We start from the raw sequence: 15,342 nt of genomic DNA, 5'->3' as shown, positions 1-15,342 counted from the left end.
CAGAGCAGACTTTGTCTCAAAAAAAAAAAGACAAACAATTTCCTAATACTCAGGCAACCTCTGGGCCCACAGAGACTCTGAGGAACACTGGAGCTCAAGAGCCTCATTTGATCCAGGCGCCAGGGAGTGCTGACTCTGCAGGACAACCCCACATAAAACAGCCTGCCTTGCTGGTGCCCCACCAAGAAAGTACACTGTGTACCTGATGCTTGATCTTGCATAGAAAAGACGGCCGAGGGCTTGGCACGGTGGCTCACCCCTGTAATCCCAGCACTTTGGGAGGACAAGGCAGGTGGATCACCTGAGGTCAGGAGTTTGAGACCAGCCTAACATGGTGAAATCCCATTTCTACTAAAAATACAAAACTTAGCTGGGCATGGTGCCACATGCCTGTATTCCCAGCTACTCGGGAGGCTGAGGCAGGAGAATTGCTTGAACCCCCGGGAGGTGGAGGTTGCAGGGAGGAGGAGGTTGCAGTAAGTCAAGATTGTGCCACTGAACTCCATCCAGCCTGGGTGACAGAGCGAGATTCCACCTCAAAAAACAAACAAAAGAAACAAAAAAAAGATGGTCATGGTGAGCACAGACAGCATCAGGGGAAAATGCAACAGCACAGGCTTTTCTAGAATGTTCCACAGAGGACTCCTGGATTTGAATCCTAGCTCTTCCACGCACTCCGAGTATGTAACACTGGTCCGAGTGTGTGGAAGGGCTGGGATTCAAATCCAGGAGTGCTCTGTGGAACAGAGTAGCAAGTTGAGTCTTAGGTTGGTAGAGAATTAAATGAGGTCCTATGATGACGCATCTAATATAGTGTGCAATATGTGCTCAGCATATAACTGCCAGCATTCTTATTACAAATCTCAATAACTTGGTTGATTCTGCTGAGTTTTTAAGCAGAAGGGAGCAGATCGGGTTGAACAGGCAGGCCTAGGCTCAGGATAGCCCCAAGATGTTAACAGTAGTTTGAAACCTTTCTGTTTTCAACAGTCTGCAAACATTAATTATAACACTAGGTATTTTATAGACAATGTCTAACTAGGAACACATTTCCCAAACTAACAAACTCTTCTTTTTTTTGAGACAGAGTGTCACTTTGTCGCCCAGGCTGACTGCAGTGGTGTGACATCGGCTCACTCATGAAGTGATTGTCCTGTCTCAGCCTCCTGAGTAGTTGAAATTACAGGCATGTGTCACCATAGCTGGCCAATTTTTGTATTTTTAGTAGAGACAGGGTTTCGCCATGCTGGCCAGGCTGGTCTTGAACTCCTGGCCTCAAGTGATCTGCCTGCCTCAGCCTCCCAAAGTGCTGGGATTACAGGCGTGAAGCACCACACCCAACCTAAAACTAACAAACTCTTCTATGCCCTAATTTATAATATTTACATTTCTATATGTTTAATTATAGCTGTCAGCTTTGGTACCAAGGAAAGAGTGTTTTTGGTTTCAAACCTTGGCCATCAGTGCGTCAGTTAAAAATAAATTCGAAAGGAAAAAGTGTTTTTGCTACTCAAAATGATCTGATAAAAATGTCACTGTCTGATAACTTTCCTGAAAAGCCTCAAAAGAAGACTGTGAAGACTTCTTAAGACACCACCTTCTTTAGAACTTGTGGAGCCAAAGGCTCTGGGGTAGGCAACAAGGAGAACCATGTCATCTGGGGGCGGGTGAGGGAGAACCACATGGCTGTCACCAGGCTGCAGTGTCCGTCGTGGGACAGACTGCAGAGCCTGGGCCTTCCTGACCATCTCTGGGAAAACGTATCTGCTCTAAGAGCCATGCCAAATATCATACAGAGTTCCACGGCTACTGTTTCTAAAACATGAAATTCCGACAGTCAGTGATTCTGCCAGGAGACGTGCTTGTTTGCCTGTCAAATTCTCTATTCACAAAGGACAAAACTGAGCTTGGGAGAAGTCTTACTCCACAGTTCAAGTTCCTAAATGAGAAGAAAAGTCTGCTATCAGGAACTGTTAAACAAACACTGCAGAACTGGAGTGAGACTTCAATGAGACGATTTTCTCGGAAGTCTTGGTCCGGTAGACATCTGTTTTTTTGGTTTTTTTTTTTTTTTTGACGGAGATCAAAAAAGGAGTGCAGTGGCACGATCTCGGCTCACAGCAACCTCCATCTCCTGGGTTCACGCAATTTTCACACCTCGGCCTCCCGAGTAGCTGGGATTATAAGTGTGCACCATCACGCATGGCTAATTTTTGTATTTTTAGTAGAGACGGGGTTTTACCACATTGGCCAGACTGGTCTTCAACTCCTGGCCTCAAGTGGTCCACTCACCTCAGTCTCCCAAAGTGCTAGGATTACAGGTTTGAGCCACCTCACTCAGCTGGTAGACTACTGTTTCTATGTAGTATTTGCAAATGGGCAAAGACTGTGGGAAGCAGGCACAGCTACCCGTCACATGTGGGGATTTTAACCTTTAAGGCGAAAGGCCTCCTAAATCTAACCTGGGGTCTCTGCACTCCTGCTGTATCTTTCTTTCAGTGAGGAAGTAAGGATATGGCCACCTTTTATACCTGTGAGAAATTAACCAAAACACAAAGCACCACAGCCACTGTCCAAGCAACCAGTGACACAAGTGACGGACAGTGGGCACTTGCTCAAGGAGCAGGCTTTTCCTGAACATTCCCAGCTGCAGGCCCAACGTTTGCCCGCGGCCCGGAGGAGCCGCCTCTGCAAGGGAAAGCAGCTTTGGTTTTCAAAAGCAACCGGCTGGCTGCCTCCCACGGACGGGGCGGAAAGCCCTCAACTGCTGTAAGTGCACTGCACAGAGTGACAGCCACACACCCTGTAGGAGGATTCGTTCCAGCAACAGTCTTCCTTCAAATGACAATAGTTTACCACAACTTAGGAGAGTTTCGATGGAAACCCTCAAGTCAGAGTTCTGTGAACCTCGTATGTTTCCTATCTAATGTATACAGCCTCTTAAAATAAGTTTTTCTTTTTCATTCTCAGATATGTTGGTTAGAAGAAGAGTGGGCTTACCTTGTATCACCAGGAAGGCCTAAACTAGGACATTACAGCTGGAAAGAACACGACAGATGGCCCTGGGTCAAAGCTCAGCTCCACTCTACCTAGCTGTGTGTTACAGGCTGAAATATGACACCCCAAATTTGCCTGTTGAAGCCCTCACCCCAGTGGGACTGTATCTGGAAACAAGTACTTTAAAGGGGTCTAAAGTCATACAGATGGGGCCTGGATTTAACGGGACTGGCATCATTATAAGAGAAAGAGACACCAGGTGTGTGCCCACGGAGCAAGAAGGCAACAGGCTCAAGCCAAGGGGAGGCCTCTTGGTTTCAGCCTCCTGCCCTTTTGCAGGCAACAGAAGCCGGCTCTGCCTGGGCCTCGTCTGGGACCTCCAGCCTCTAGAACCGAGAGAGCAGCTGTTGTTGACACCGCCCAGGCTGCGGGATTTCATTACGGCCGTCCTGGGGACTCGGGCACTGTGTGGTGCTGCTGGGCACATCCCACTGTCCCCCCAAGCCTTCATGCTCCCATATGGGAAGGGGGACCATGGCACTTCCTAGAGAAGAGGGACACCCGTAGAAAGCTCTAACACAGGTCACTGGGGGAAGTGGTCCATAAACGCTGGTTACCGCCGTCACTCTGGCACATTAGAACCCCCCAACATCTCAAATCCTATGGGGGCAGAGTAAGAAGCGGAGGGAGGCCTGCTAACCCGCCACACCACCGCTCCTACTACCGGCTCTGTGGGCAGCTAGAGTCCTCGGCAAGCAGACACCTGGAGCGTTTAGGTCCCTCCCTCCCCACTTCCTCCTGAACCTCACCGTCCACAGCTCTGCTCTCTGCCTTCCTCCTGTTCTGCCACCACCTACTGTGTGTCCCAGGCCAGTGGGATTGTCCCCACCTCCATTTCCCTGTCCTTCCCTCACCCTCACCTAACTCAGCAGAATTCAGCATTCCTTGGTGTGACACCTGTCCACTTGCACTGGGGGTCATGGGATGGGAATGTCAGTATGCATCTGGGCTCAGCCTGGGCTGCAGACACCTTCTGCCTCCTCCAGCCCTAGCCAGGGACCCAGGGTATGTTACACAAGGACCAGGGTACAGCTGTTATAAGTTGTCAAATCTGATACGAAATAATTCCAGAAAAAAAGTATCTGCTGATTCATCAAGACAAAACAAGTTCTGGCCAACATTAGCTTTGAGAATCTCTCCTCTACTTGTAGGAGCTTCTATTTCTGAGCTCATGGGGAACTGGATTTCACCACCATTGTTCGACTTTTAACGAAAATAAACACTATTCTGCTGAAACAAATCACTTAGATATTCTCCTGGTGATATGGGAGGTGGGCAGGGAAGCGCTGGGTCGACAAGGGTGGCCTCCCTGGCAAGAGCTCCACCTGGGGCGTGTGCCCACAGACCTTGGTGAGGACAGGCAGTCCTGTTTTCATGCCCAAATGTTGCATCTTCCGGGACCACTCTGGCCCACCACGTCCCCCCCATCCTGTGCCTATTAAAAACGCCGAGACCCTAGCAGGCACACGCACAAGTGGCTGGACATCGAGAGGAGCACACGGGCATAAGACCACCCCGACAGACTCTGGCAGGCCATCGACGGCAGAACGATGTGGATGACACACAGTTCAGCTGGGCGTGGTAGGAGAGTCCGGCTGCTGACTGGCCCGACTCCAGGGAAGACCACCTTCCCACTCCATCCCCATTCTGGCTCCCATCCATCTGCTGAGAGCTACTTCTACCACTCAATAAAACCTTGCATTCATTCCCCAAGCCCACATGGGACCCAATTTCTCCAGTACGCTAAGGCAAGACCCTGGGATACAGAAACCCTCCGTCCTTGCAATAAGGCAGAAGGTCTAACTGAGCTGATCAACACAAGCTGCCTGTGGACAGCCAAACCCAAGAGCACACCCTAACACAGGCGCACTGGGGCTTCAGGAGCTATGAACGCCCAGTTCTAGACAACACTGTGGGGCTGGAGCCCAGCCTCGCCACAACCTGCTGGGTTGCATGCTCCCTCTCGGGGTTGGAGCTAGGGGGCGCCAAAGAGGTGAGCCACATGCCCATCACATGCCCATCACATGCCCTGCGAGGGGAATAAAGGAACTTTTCCTGTTTCACCAGCTCCTGGCTGATGGATACACGAGGACGCACCAAGTCTTAAAATTAACTTCCATCGTTGGGAATGACATTCTGTTTGCGTGGCTGTTGGTAGTGCACACGCGCCTCAGCTATGCTGCTTCCTAACACCCTCATGCAGTGCTCACCACCCAGGGAAGTACTATTTTCAGCTGCTCTGCAGATTTGTGTATAAACGATGGATTTTGTGTTTTGGCCAAAGTAATTCAAACAGACATTCTGCTGATCTTGTGAGGAACGTATTGTCACCCACCTACGTTGCCAAAAGAGTGGGGATGTAGGGGAGGGTGTGACCGATACACCCAAAGACAGACGACTGTCATTTCATGTGTAGACACCGAGAGACTCTGGACTGTTCTGGCAATGACAATATAACTGACAAGTCAAAATAAAAGCACTGATACACCACTTGGCCCATTAAATTAATAATTGTCATTGGGCTGGGTCTGTTGTAAACAGGGTCCAATGTAGGACTCTCAGGGAGCTGTTCACCCAAGTGAGGTTGATTAGCTTTCAGGGCATGGGAGTTCATGTCAGTAAGTTATCTGCTTCTGGGGAGCAAAATGGGCCCCGATGCCCAGGCAGAGCTGCTTTGCCACGTGAGCGAGCATCGTATACTTGGCAAGCTTCTCGCTCACCTTGGTTCCTCACCGGTCGCGCTTAATAAATGTGAGCCAACCTCCTGTAAACCTCTGCCTGCAGAACTCCTTTCTCCACGCCCCTGAAGGAAACGCACGGCCAGGCCTCTCGATCTCTGCCAATCTCTGTCAAGTTTCAGCACGGTCTTCACATTTGTTTCCTCCATGAAAGCAGCACACGACGGCGAGGCAGTCAACCAACTTGCTGTGACCAGTGTCAAAGTTTCAGGAGCTGTTAACGCGGGCGTCATTAGGCTGCTTTCATTCTGCCCACGCCACACAATACACCCCTCGTGTTGATCCCAGGTACCAGACAACACAGGTCGGTGACCTGCGGCAGGCTGGACGAGGGGATTAACTCCAGAGGTTCCTTTCACTTAATTGACAATTGCCTCTTTCTACTCAACTGAGAATCAAAAACACGCACGGCTTCAAAACAGTTCACAGGCCCGATGGCGGGTGCGGTGGGCTTGCTCCGGGCAGGCCGGCTCTTCCTCTGACAGCTTGGGAAGGCTTTTCCCGTGGCTTCAGATGGCTGCTGGAAAATGACTACTCTCACAGCTGACTCCCTGGAGGTGGCCATGACATCAGGGTTCAAGGTCAAAATTAAGACTTAAAAAAAAAAACTGTTATGAGGAATGTTGTTCCTTTGGTGCATTCACTGAGTGTCACAAAAGGGAGTCTGCCCAATGGAGGGTCCCCCGCATCGCCCTGCAGCCCCAAGAACTGAGAAACGGCGCCTTGGTGGGCACCTCAGAGGAAGGACCAGCGTGGGGGCCTGCAAGAAAAGGACCCCCAGCACGTGACCACTGCAGTGATTATCAGGGCTGTCCCCTCCCGATGCACACCTCTCTGCCCACCTTTCTTCAATGCAAGCAGGCATCTGCTTCTCTCAAAACGTCAGCCACTTGACCAAATAAACACAAAACTTCCTAAAGTTGTAGGCAGTGTTTTTCCCACAAATCTCTAAGAGCTTTCTGTGAGTCCTGCTAGCACTTAAATCCATAAACACAAAACCATGAGCTCCAGACACCCTGGCCAAAGCTGAGCCAGGCGCAGTCCCTCTGAGGTGTCTGCATGACTGGCGGGGGTGGCTGCATGCCCCGCACACTTTCTGTATTTGTCATTGCTAACTAACCCCAGGAACGCCAATCCCTTGAAGGTCCAAGCACGAACCAGGGACGGGAATAACAGCTAAATACAGTTGGCCTTTCTGAAGAGGGAAGAAAAGACTCCAAGTGGAAGCATGATGAGGCAAAGACCGTCTATACTATTCTTTTTTAGCCTCTGAAACCTCATGGGACAAAATATCATCTCAAAAGGTGTACTGAGGAGGTTCTGCGTGTCCACACCAAATAAAAATAATGCGCTTCCAATTGTGTCAGAACGACGAGATAAACTGACCAAGATTTCCAAAAAAATTCCAATCCTTCTAGTGGATGCTGCCCAGTGCAAGGCAAGACCTGAAGGGTTTCTGCGGCCTGAACATCGCGGGCAGGAGGGGATGGTCAGTCTCTCTGACCAGGGCTGTGCGAAGGGCAGGGAGGAGGCCAAGGCTTATGGCGGTGTATCTGTACTCAAATACAGAGATTAAAAAATGCTAAAGAGAAAGAAAGAAAGGAGCGCACACAGCTGCCGTCCCCTAAACAGACCTCCCATCTGCCATCCACGATTTGCATGTCACCTTCTCCGGGCTCATTTGTACTTCATTAACTGCCATTGACTTAACAAGATTTATGCAAATGGCACCGTAGGAGCTCCCTAACTCCCACTGCAATCAAGTGATTATGTATGTACAACTCTCCACAGCAATGAAAAATTAATATGTGACAAGCCCACTTGCCGCTGAGCCGGGCCTCTGGCTTTTATTTTTCTTGCTTTGCCTTTTAATTTTTACTCGAAAAGGCCTTATCAGTAAAAAGAAGAAACCGAAGTCTCTGAACCAATCTCCTCCAAGACCCCAGGAAGGACAAAAAAAGCAGCAGACCCAGGTCCACAAGAAATGAAGTTACATTCCAGAAACAAAGTCGTATTCTTGACGGGGAATCTTTGGGAGAAGAAAGAGAAACTCACTGACCATCACAATTCGGCTAGCTCCCACACGTCAGCGGGGGTGGCTGGCGATTAGAGTGAAGCAGATACCAGACGGAAGTGAAAGGGGTTAACATAAGCCACTGCAACATGTCCAATCTGTGATATCAGGGGTTAGGTTGAAGGCTGCCTTGCCTGGGTCCTAAACCATCCACTGTAAGACTCCTGTCAGGGGGAAAAAGTCTCTGCATTAGCAATTCCATGCAGGTTGTTGAGGTTCTAAAGCGATTCCTCTGCCATTAGGCAAAGGTCCATTAGCCAGCTTGTAAGGCTTCGATCATGTAGACGGAGTCTTTCACGTGGGCTGAGCCCTAAGACAAAGTTCTCTGCAGCTGGGAGAAGAGAAGAGAACACGTTTTCGGCATACACAGTAAGGCAGGCAACGGAGAGACCCCTCCCACCCGGAGAAGGGCTGAGCATGGCTGTGTCATCCCTGGAGAAACATGTTGCTGCTGGCAGTCTTAGAAGTTTCTTTACACAGTCATCAGATATTTCTGTCTGAGGTCGGGTTCGCTTATTTAATTTAAAACATGTAACTTTGCTTCCTGAGCTTTCTGAAGGCTTTTCATCAATGGGCAGTGGAAAGAGTGCAGACACGGGGGCAGAGAGGCCTGGTCCAAATCCTCGGACCTACTTCCTAGCTGCCTGGTCTAGGGCCCTCCCTCCCTCTGTGTTTAAAATAAGGAGATCACAGCTACCACAACTGTGGCGATGCTGAGGATTAAATGGGGTGCCGTATGCACAGCACTTACGTAATAAGCGCTCATTTAATTGTTCATTTATTCAACAAATAAATCAGCTGAGTTTCTGGAATATGCCCATCAGGCTCCATCCCCCGCAATCCTCTCATTTCATTTCCACGCTGAAGTCATCACACCAGGTGGGTGAGGAATTCAGGCTACCTGGAGTGATCTATGTTCCTTTAGAAACATGGGCACACACAGGGATGTGAGATAAATCGATACCACCGTCTGCAAACCCACATCAATCCACCCGATGCACACAGAGGCTTTGACAAGGGTGCCCTGAACATGACTAATTTAAAAATCCAGTTTTGCTAACATTTAAAAATTCTCTGTGGAACCTCCACATCTAGCTGCTTCAAGGGCTTCAGACATCATCCAGTTCCCCATTTTACAGATGAGGCACCCGAGGCCTGGGGAGCCAGCCACGGGAGGGAGCTGTCTGTGGCAGTGCGAGGCGGGCAATTAGGAGGGACAAGGAGCTCCCTGTGCCCAGGAGTCACCGGGAAATCAGACCATGATTTAGATTTCAACGAGATTACTTTGAACATTCACAATCGAAAGGCTTCCAAGGACTGGATAATACTCATTTTACGCTTGATGGTCAACTCCAATCTGCACACATATTGAAAAGCTAGCCTGCAAAGCTAGTCCCCTCCACAGATGAGCAGGGTACAAATTGAATGAAGGTTCCAATTATACCGGGGGCCGCCTGGCTCTGCACAGACGGACTCCTGCCAGGCTGGTGAGCACTCCCACCCAAATCAACCACAGACAGGCATTAAGGAAATGGCCTATTATTAAGTTTTAATACTCCCCAGTTTATGAAAAAGAAAATAATATGTTAAATGATTTTTATAATTCCAGTTGAAAAAGGTTATCAATGGCATAAAAATTACACATGAAAATTAGCTTATGCAGATTTAGGTTATAAATAAATGCACCAAGAAAGAATAAACACCTACGTGCAGAGCCCTCTAAAGAACCTGTTTTATAGTGGAACCGCCACCCACCATCAAAGCGGAAGGTTCTGTGGTTGCTGTTGTCTTTGAATATATGGAGGGAAGAGAATTTCTACTAAAGGTGCCCCGTGCCAAACCACACATTTGCAGCCTGGTAGCTGAACGTATGTCTTATACAGATGCATGAGGACCTCGGTGACCACCTGTAGGCCTCCTCCTTCTCTGCCTGGCAAAGGCAGGACCTATGAGGCAGGAATTAGAAAGCCTGCTCCTAGGCAGGGTCGGTGACGCTGTTGGCAGAGGTGTGGTTTTTGCAATAGTTCCTGAGCTCCTTGGGAAACTCTTTGGACTCCCTCCTCTGGTCTCACCCAAGATGCTGTGGTCCTATTTAACCCCTTCCTCTCCCAGGGCTTCACGATGACACTGCCCGGCCCCCTCTAAGGCTTGTTCCTATTTGCTTCAAATGGACGAAACCTGCATCACCAAAATAATCCAACTCCCTTTGTGGAAAGACTCTACTCTTTTTAAGGGCAGCCAGTGTCTACACAGTTCCTAAGGGATTAGTGATGCCATGCAGGTGCCCGCAGGGGAGAAGAGAGCAAAGCAGTGAGCTGGACCAGAGGTGCACATGGTCACAGGCCCCGTGCCTGAGAGGCGGAGCCATTCCCCTGTCCACAGAGGCTTTTGCTGAAGGATGTACTCTAAATCAATTGGCTTTAACAAACCAAACGGTGACATTTCCAGAAGCCACTGTGTGGGGTTCAACTCTATTTTTATTCTCCTTGGGAATCGAACCACAATCTACGTCACATATGAACTCCAGGGCTTTTTTTTTTTTTTTTTTTTTTTTTTAAACTGGAGATATAAAGTGATTTAGAATCTGGTTTCTGGGCTAATGAAACCCTGTTCCAGGCTAGCAACATAGGCCAAAACAAATGCTTGAATTCAAGTCCTGTTGTGTAATGAGGAAGTTTAATTAAGGCCCCACATTACAGCTGTAAATGTTCCTTTATGTAATAAGGTCTAAATGAAACTGAACCTAATCAAAGTTACAATTCCTTCATTAGCAAATTACAAACAAGAGCACACAGCTGACACACCGGCTATGATTATCACAACTAATTGCCTCGTTGCAAACCAGCCTGAAACAGCGTTCAGATGTCCGTCTGTGAGAGCAAATTAGGGCCACATCGGGCTGTTCCTGTGATCACAAGGGGCTCTTGTAGGCGATCTGAGTTACTCCTGTTGCCCGGCGGCCCGAGGCCCAATCAAAGCCGCGCTACCAAGGCAGCCTTTGAAGACTCTCAGCCTGGAAACGCACTCCATATGCAGGCGGGCAGCCCGTACTTCATTAGGTCTGTTGTCTCCGTTCCCTCTTCTCATTCTAATGATCCCATTTGAATACACACAGGAACTCTGCTAATTGATGTCAAGTGAGAGACTTCTACATTCATCAACAGAGCACATCAGACAGACCTTGGCGCGCACACCAGCATCATCTCTGGGCAGACCTGAGGTATATCTCTGGCGACAGGGAGGGGAGGATGGGGACGTTGCTCACCTGTTTAATTGGGATGGCTCTGCCGCTCCCGATGCTGTCCGCACGGCTCTCTAGGCCTTTCTTCTCTTTGTCTGGGTCGCTCCCTTTCCGAGACTGCAAGGCAAAAGGAAAGTTGGCATCTGGGTAAGGGCTGAGGTTCACAGACAGGGCTCTGCCCCTCTTTGTAGAATTTCTGCCAATACACATTTAGAAAACACGCATGATCTATGTGTGAGCACACAGACACGTCCAACAAGCTAAGTAGTTCATCTCCACTGACTCATCATTTTAAAGAGGATCATCTAAACTTTCCCCCGGACTTTTCCACTGCAAAATTGCCTTTTAATTCTTTTCTTAAAAGTTCAAAATTCAATTACTGGGAACCAATGGGCCATACAAGAGAGTAACACCCAAAAGAAAAACACATTCGAAAGCCGCAGTTAACACAGCCGAGGGAAAAAGGGACTGCTCAATATTTATTTGGAAAATCTACATAAACATACGTATTTAATTAACGTTTGAATGATTTAAAAATTCTGTTAACTAGTCAGCTGTGTGACTTTACGGCACACCCTTGATTAGTATCAAGGTGCAGCTGACATTTCCTTTTATTGCTTCTGGGTGGTTGGAAAATGGCAAATTCGAAGTTAAGCGAATGGACAATACCACAAAAAATAACGAAGGGAAAGAAACCCCTGAAAATCGCCTTTTCACAAAAGGTCAGTATTTGGGAAATAATGAACGGCTTTGTCTGCCAAGGTCCTGAGTCAATTATCTCCAAGGCATTGCTGACGCGCTATGAACGACCGAGTCAGCTGGTACAGAGAGGGAAGGGTGACGACCTTTAACCCAGGGAAGCCCCAACCAAAAGCGCACCTTGACTTGGGGAAAATTGAAGGAGCTCCACCGTCTCCGTCTCGTCTCTCCATGGCACGAGAAAGCGTGAGCACAATGATTTTCTGACAGATTTATTTTATTATGAGAGAAAGATCGGAGACTCGTCCTCCTTAATAACTGTGCTGACAAGTGACAACTTCACTCCATTACTTTTCAATGGGAACATTACTCACGCAATATTGAAAATGGAGAAACATTTTCATGTGCTTTTCAAATCTGAGATGATATATGAAATGAACAGACTTTGTGGTGTCCACTGCTACAAGGGAAAGCTAATGGAATCCAGGTTCAAAGGGATGCGAGATGGAACAGCTGATTTAAAAAATACACACATTAGAAGGGGCAATGTCATGGGTCATAATAAAAACAAGGGCTGATGGGACACATTCAGGATTCCAGCAGAGGCTGTTACCAAATTAAGGAGGAGGACAAGGAGCACAGTTCCCATGATGGAAACTCAGATCCAGCACTTCAAAGCGAGCTACTCTCCTGGGTAGCTGTGTTCATTAGGAAACATGCTTCTCAGATGGTGAGAAGAGCTGATGCTTATTGAACACCTACTATGTGCCAGGCACTGTGCACTTGTATCCCCTTAGGATGGTAGAGATCTAGAACGAGATGACAAGGAATGTATCAAGCAACGAACAGAAAGTTGCAGATGAATATACGACACAGGGTTTAAACTTGGGGGCCAGAAGGAAAATAGAGATATTTATTAATTCCTTGTCAAGTTAAGGGCTCATTTTTCTCTTTAATTAATTCTTAATAATGTAGAGTAAGAACTACACAATAGCCTTAAATTCTTTTATCCACATCCCAATCGATGAGAAACCTGGCTCCTGAGGTTCCTAGTTTGAAAATAAATTTCAAATCACACAGTAATAACATTAAATTTTTTTTTTTAGTTAACAAAGAATATTTAAGAGTACTCTGGGAGTTTTACAGTTTCTAAATTTCTAAATTTGGAAATCCATCTTCATTATTCTCCATTAACCAGAGTGATTAACAAAACAAACATTAAAAAATTAACACCCTCCTCAAGGCAGTACATCTGTCCCCCCAGCCACTCCATTCTCACAGCAGAATTTCAGATTCCACTTGAAATGGGAAGAGAGAGCTAAATGCACTGCTGCTAACACCTTAGAGCATGAGCTGGGAAGAAGTAACCTCGGCATCTCATCATGCACTCTGAGATACAGGAGACTGAAACCTCACTAAGACTTCACTGCAAAAATAAAACAAAATTTCCTGACAACTTTAACAATTTGCTGGAGACAGTGAAAAAACTAAGATTTCCAGGAAAGAACAGCGGCAAGCTGTGAGGCCAAAGAGTCTGCTGCAGCTGAGCCCCACGACTACTTAGCCAACATCGCACTGTATCTGTAAAGTTGAAATCCGACAACCAGACTAAATAACAAATCCAATGGACACAGACACCAGAGCACATACAAATTCCCAGTGAAGTCTCCTTTCTCTGCCAACTTGGGAGACATCCTTCTGTGATGCTGGAACGGCTCCGAGGAATCATCAGACACAGGGCAGCCCTCAGCGCCCACCGCGTCTGCCAGGAGCGACCCTGCCCTGCATCCAGCCTGCTGCACACCTCCAGAAATGTCACAAGAGCAGATCACACCCATCCCAGAAGGGCTGCAGATTTAAAGTGAATGCACAGCAAGCCACCATAGTGGCTGCTTGGCCTCCAACAAACACTCAATGCAGAGGAAAGAAAGCCTGAGGAAATCCAGTTGTCACCTGCTTCTTTACAAAAATGTTTAACCTCCCCTGACGTGGTGAAGGAAGCTATGAGGGACACCCCCATCAACTACCTGCCTGCAGGGAGAAGAGCATCACTGCCAAGAGCCCTCCGTATCAAACAGAAACCTGCTTTCCCCCTTTCAACCAGTGGCTACGTCAGCGGCGGCTGGAACACACTATGGGAGGTACCCAGGAGCACCTTCTCTGCAAAAACAATGAAATGCCATTCAAACAATTCTATTCACACTATGAATCTGGCTGCCTTATTTTTTTATAGCAAGTTTCTGAGCTGGGCAACATATGTTCACAATCTTTACTTCCTGTGTATGCTCGGCTCTGTTTAATGGTATCAGCATTATATGGTAAGCTTTGAGAAAAAAATCACATAAATGACATCGTTATCATAAAGCTTGAAAATGGACAAAGCAATGCAATGTATGGTTTCAGGACTCACACTGGAGCAAGTTTACAGCATAGACACGGATAATATATGCCAAATTCAGGTTCGTGCTGATCCCTGGGCAGAGAGGCAGGAGAAATGCATTGTGGAGTCACTTGAGGAAGCTGCAACTTTTACTTAGGATTTGCTTATTTCTTGCAGTAGCAGTGTGGCAGAAAAGGGCTTGTATCTGATGAGGTATGTGGTGGGTACACATGTGTTTTTTATTTCTGTATGTTTGAAAAATTTTTCTAATAAAACATTTTAACCACATGTAAACTAGGGCCACTAAACTAACTGCTCCAACAACACATATTACCAAACCAGGGATTAAATGGATATAGTCTTTTAATGTTTGTTTTCTTCAGTGATTTCTTTTTCAAAGAAGTAAGTGAAATAAAATATAACTTAGTATTTGATTAGTAAAGTATAATTCCTACTGCAAATGTAACATATAATTTGCTACTATTGCAGAGATTTTGTTTGTACTATTTTGTAAAAAAGCGTAATTCATTTTGTTTAAAAATTGTCTATGAAAATATGCAAACAAACATCTGGGAGCACAAAATGTTAGCCCAGAGCAGTACATTACAGTCTACTTTATAAAATGGATAAGAACAGTGTCAGAAAAATGATGCGTGTACTACTTAATTAACTATGGCCTCTTTACGACGTTCTAATAAATAAGGTGGATAGTGCCCCTGCAGCTGGCTCTTACAATCCCAGGCTGCACGGATTCTTATTCACTCAGATCGTCTGCATACCATGCATCTGTCCTCCGACTAGACACTTCCAAATAAATAGCCATTTTGACATTTTATGCCTAGAATTACCAACAACTGCCAGGGATGAATAATCTATTAAATGTTACATATTTAAAAGTAGAAGAAATCTGGTAATGATAAAAATTTAATTTCTTAATCGCTAAAATTTCAAGATTAATTTGCCTTCTTTTCATTCCTTGGATGACACTGACATCTAGTGGAGTTACTATTTCCAGGATCTTCAGCTTAAGAATACACCGTGTACATCACCACCACCATCACCACCATCACCACCACCACCACCACCACCACCAACACCACCATCACCACCACCACCACCAACACCACCACCACCACCACCACCACCACCACCA

General features: G+C 47.0%; 1 protein-coding gene across 13 annotated transcripts in view; it reads right to left on the bottom strand.

Annotated features, from left to right (window-relative positions):
* Window positions 1-15,342, bottom strand: part of AGAP1 (ArfGAP with GTPase domain, ankyrin repeat and PH domain 1) — a 617,831-nt gene that overhangs the window by 302,197 nt on the left and 300,292 nt on the right. For all 13 annotated transcript variants that reach the window (XM_017537733.2, XM_017537728.2, XM_037741753.1 and 10 more), the window contains one exon: window positions 11,135-11,227. In XM_017537733.2, coding sequence (XP_017393222.1) covers window positions 11,135-11,227 — 93 coding nt within the window. The remainder of the gene's footprint in view (window positions 1-11,134; window positions 11,228-15,342) is intronic.

This window comes from Cebus imitator, unplaced genomic scaffold (genome assembly GCF_001604975.1).
Source record: "Cebus imitator isolate Cc_AM_T3 unplaced genomic scaffold, Cebus_imitator-1.0 Scaffold106, whole genome shotgun sequence".
Classification (NCBI taxonomy): Eukaryota; Metazoa; Chordata; class Mammalia; order Primates; family Cebidae; genus Cebus; species Cebus imitator.
The sequence above is the reverse complement of the archived record's forward strand: the minus strand, read 5'-3'. Positions and strand labels throughout refer to the sequence as shown.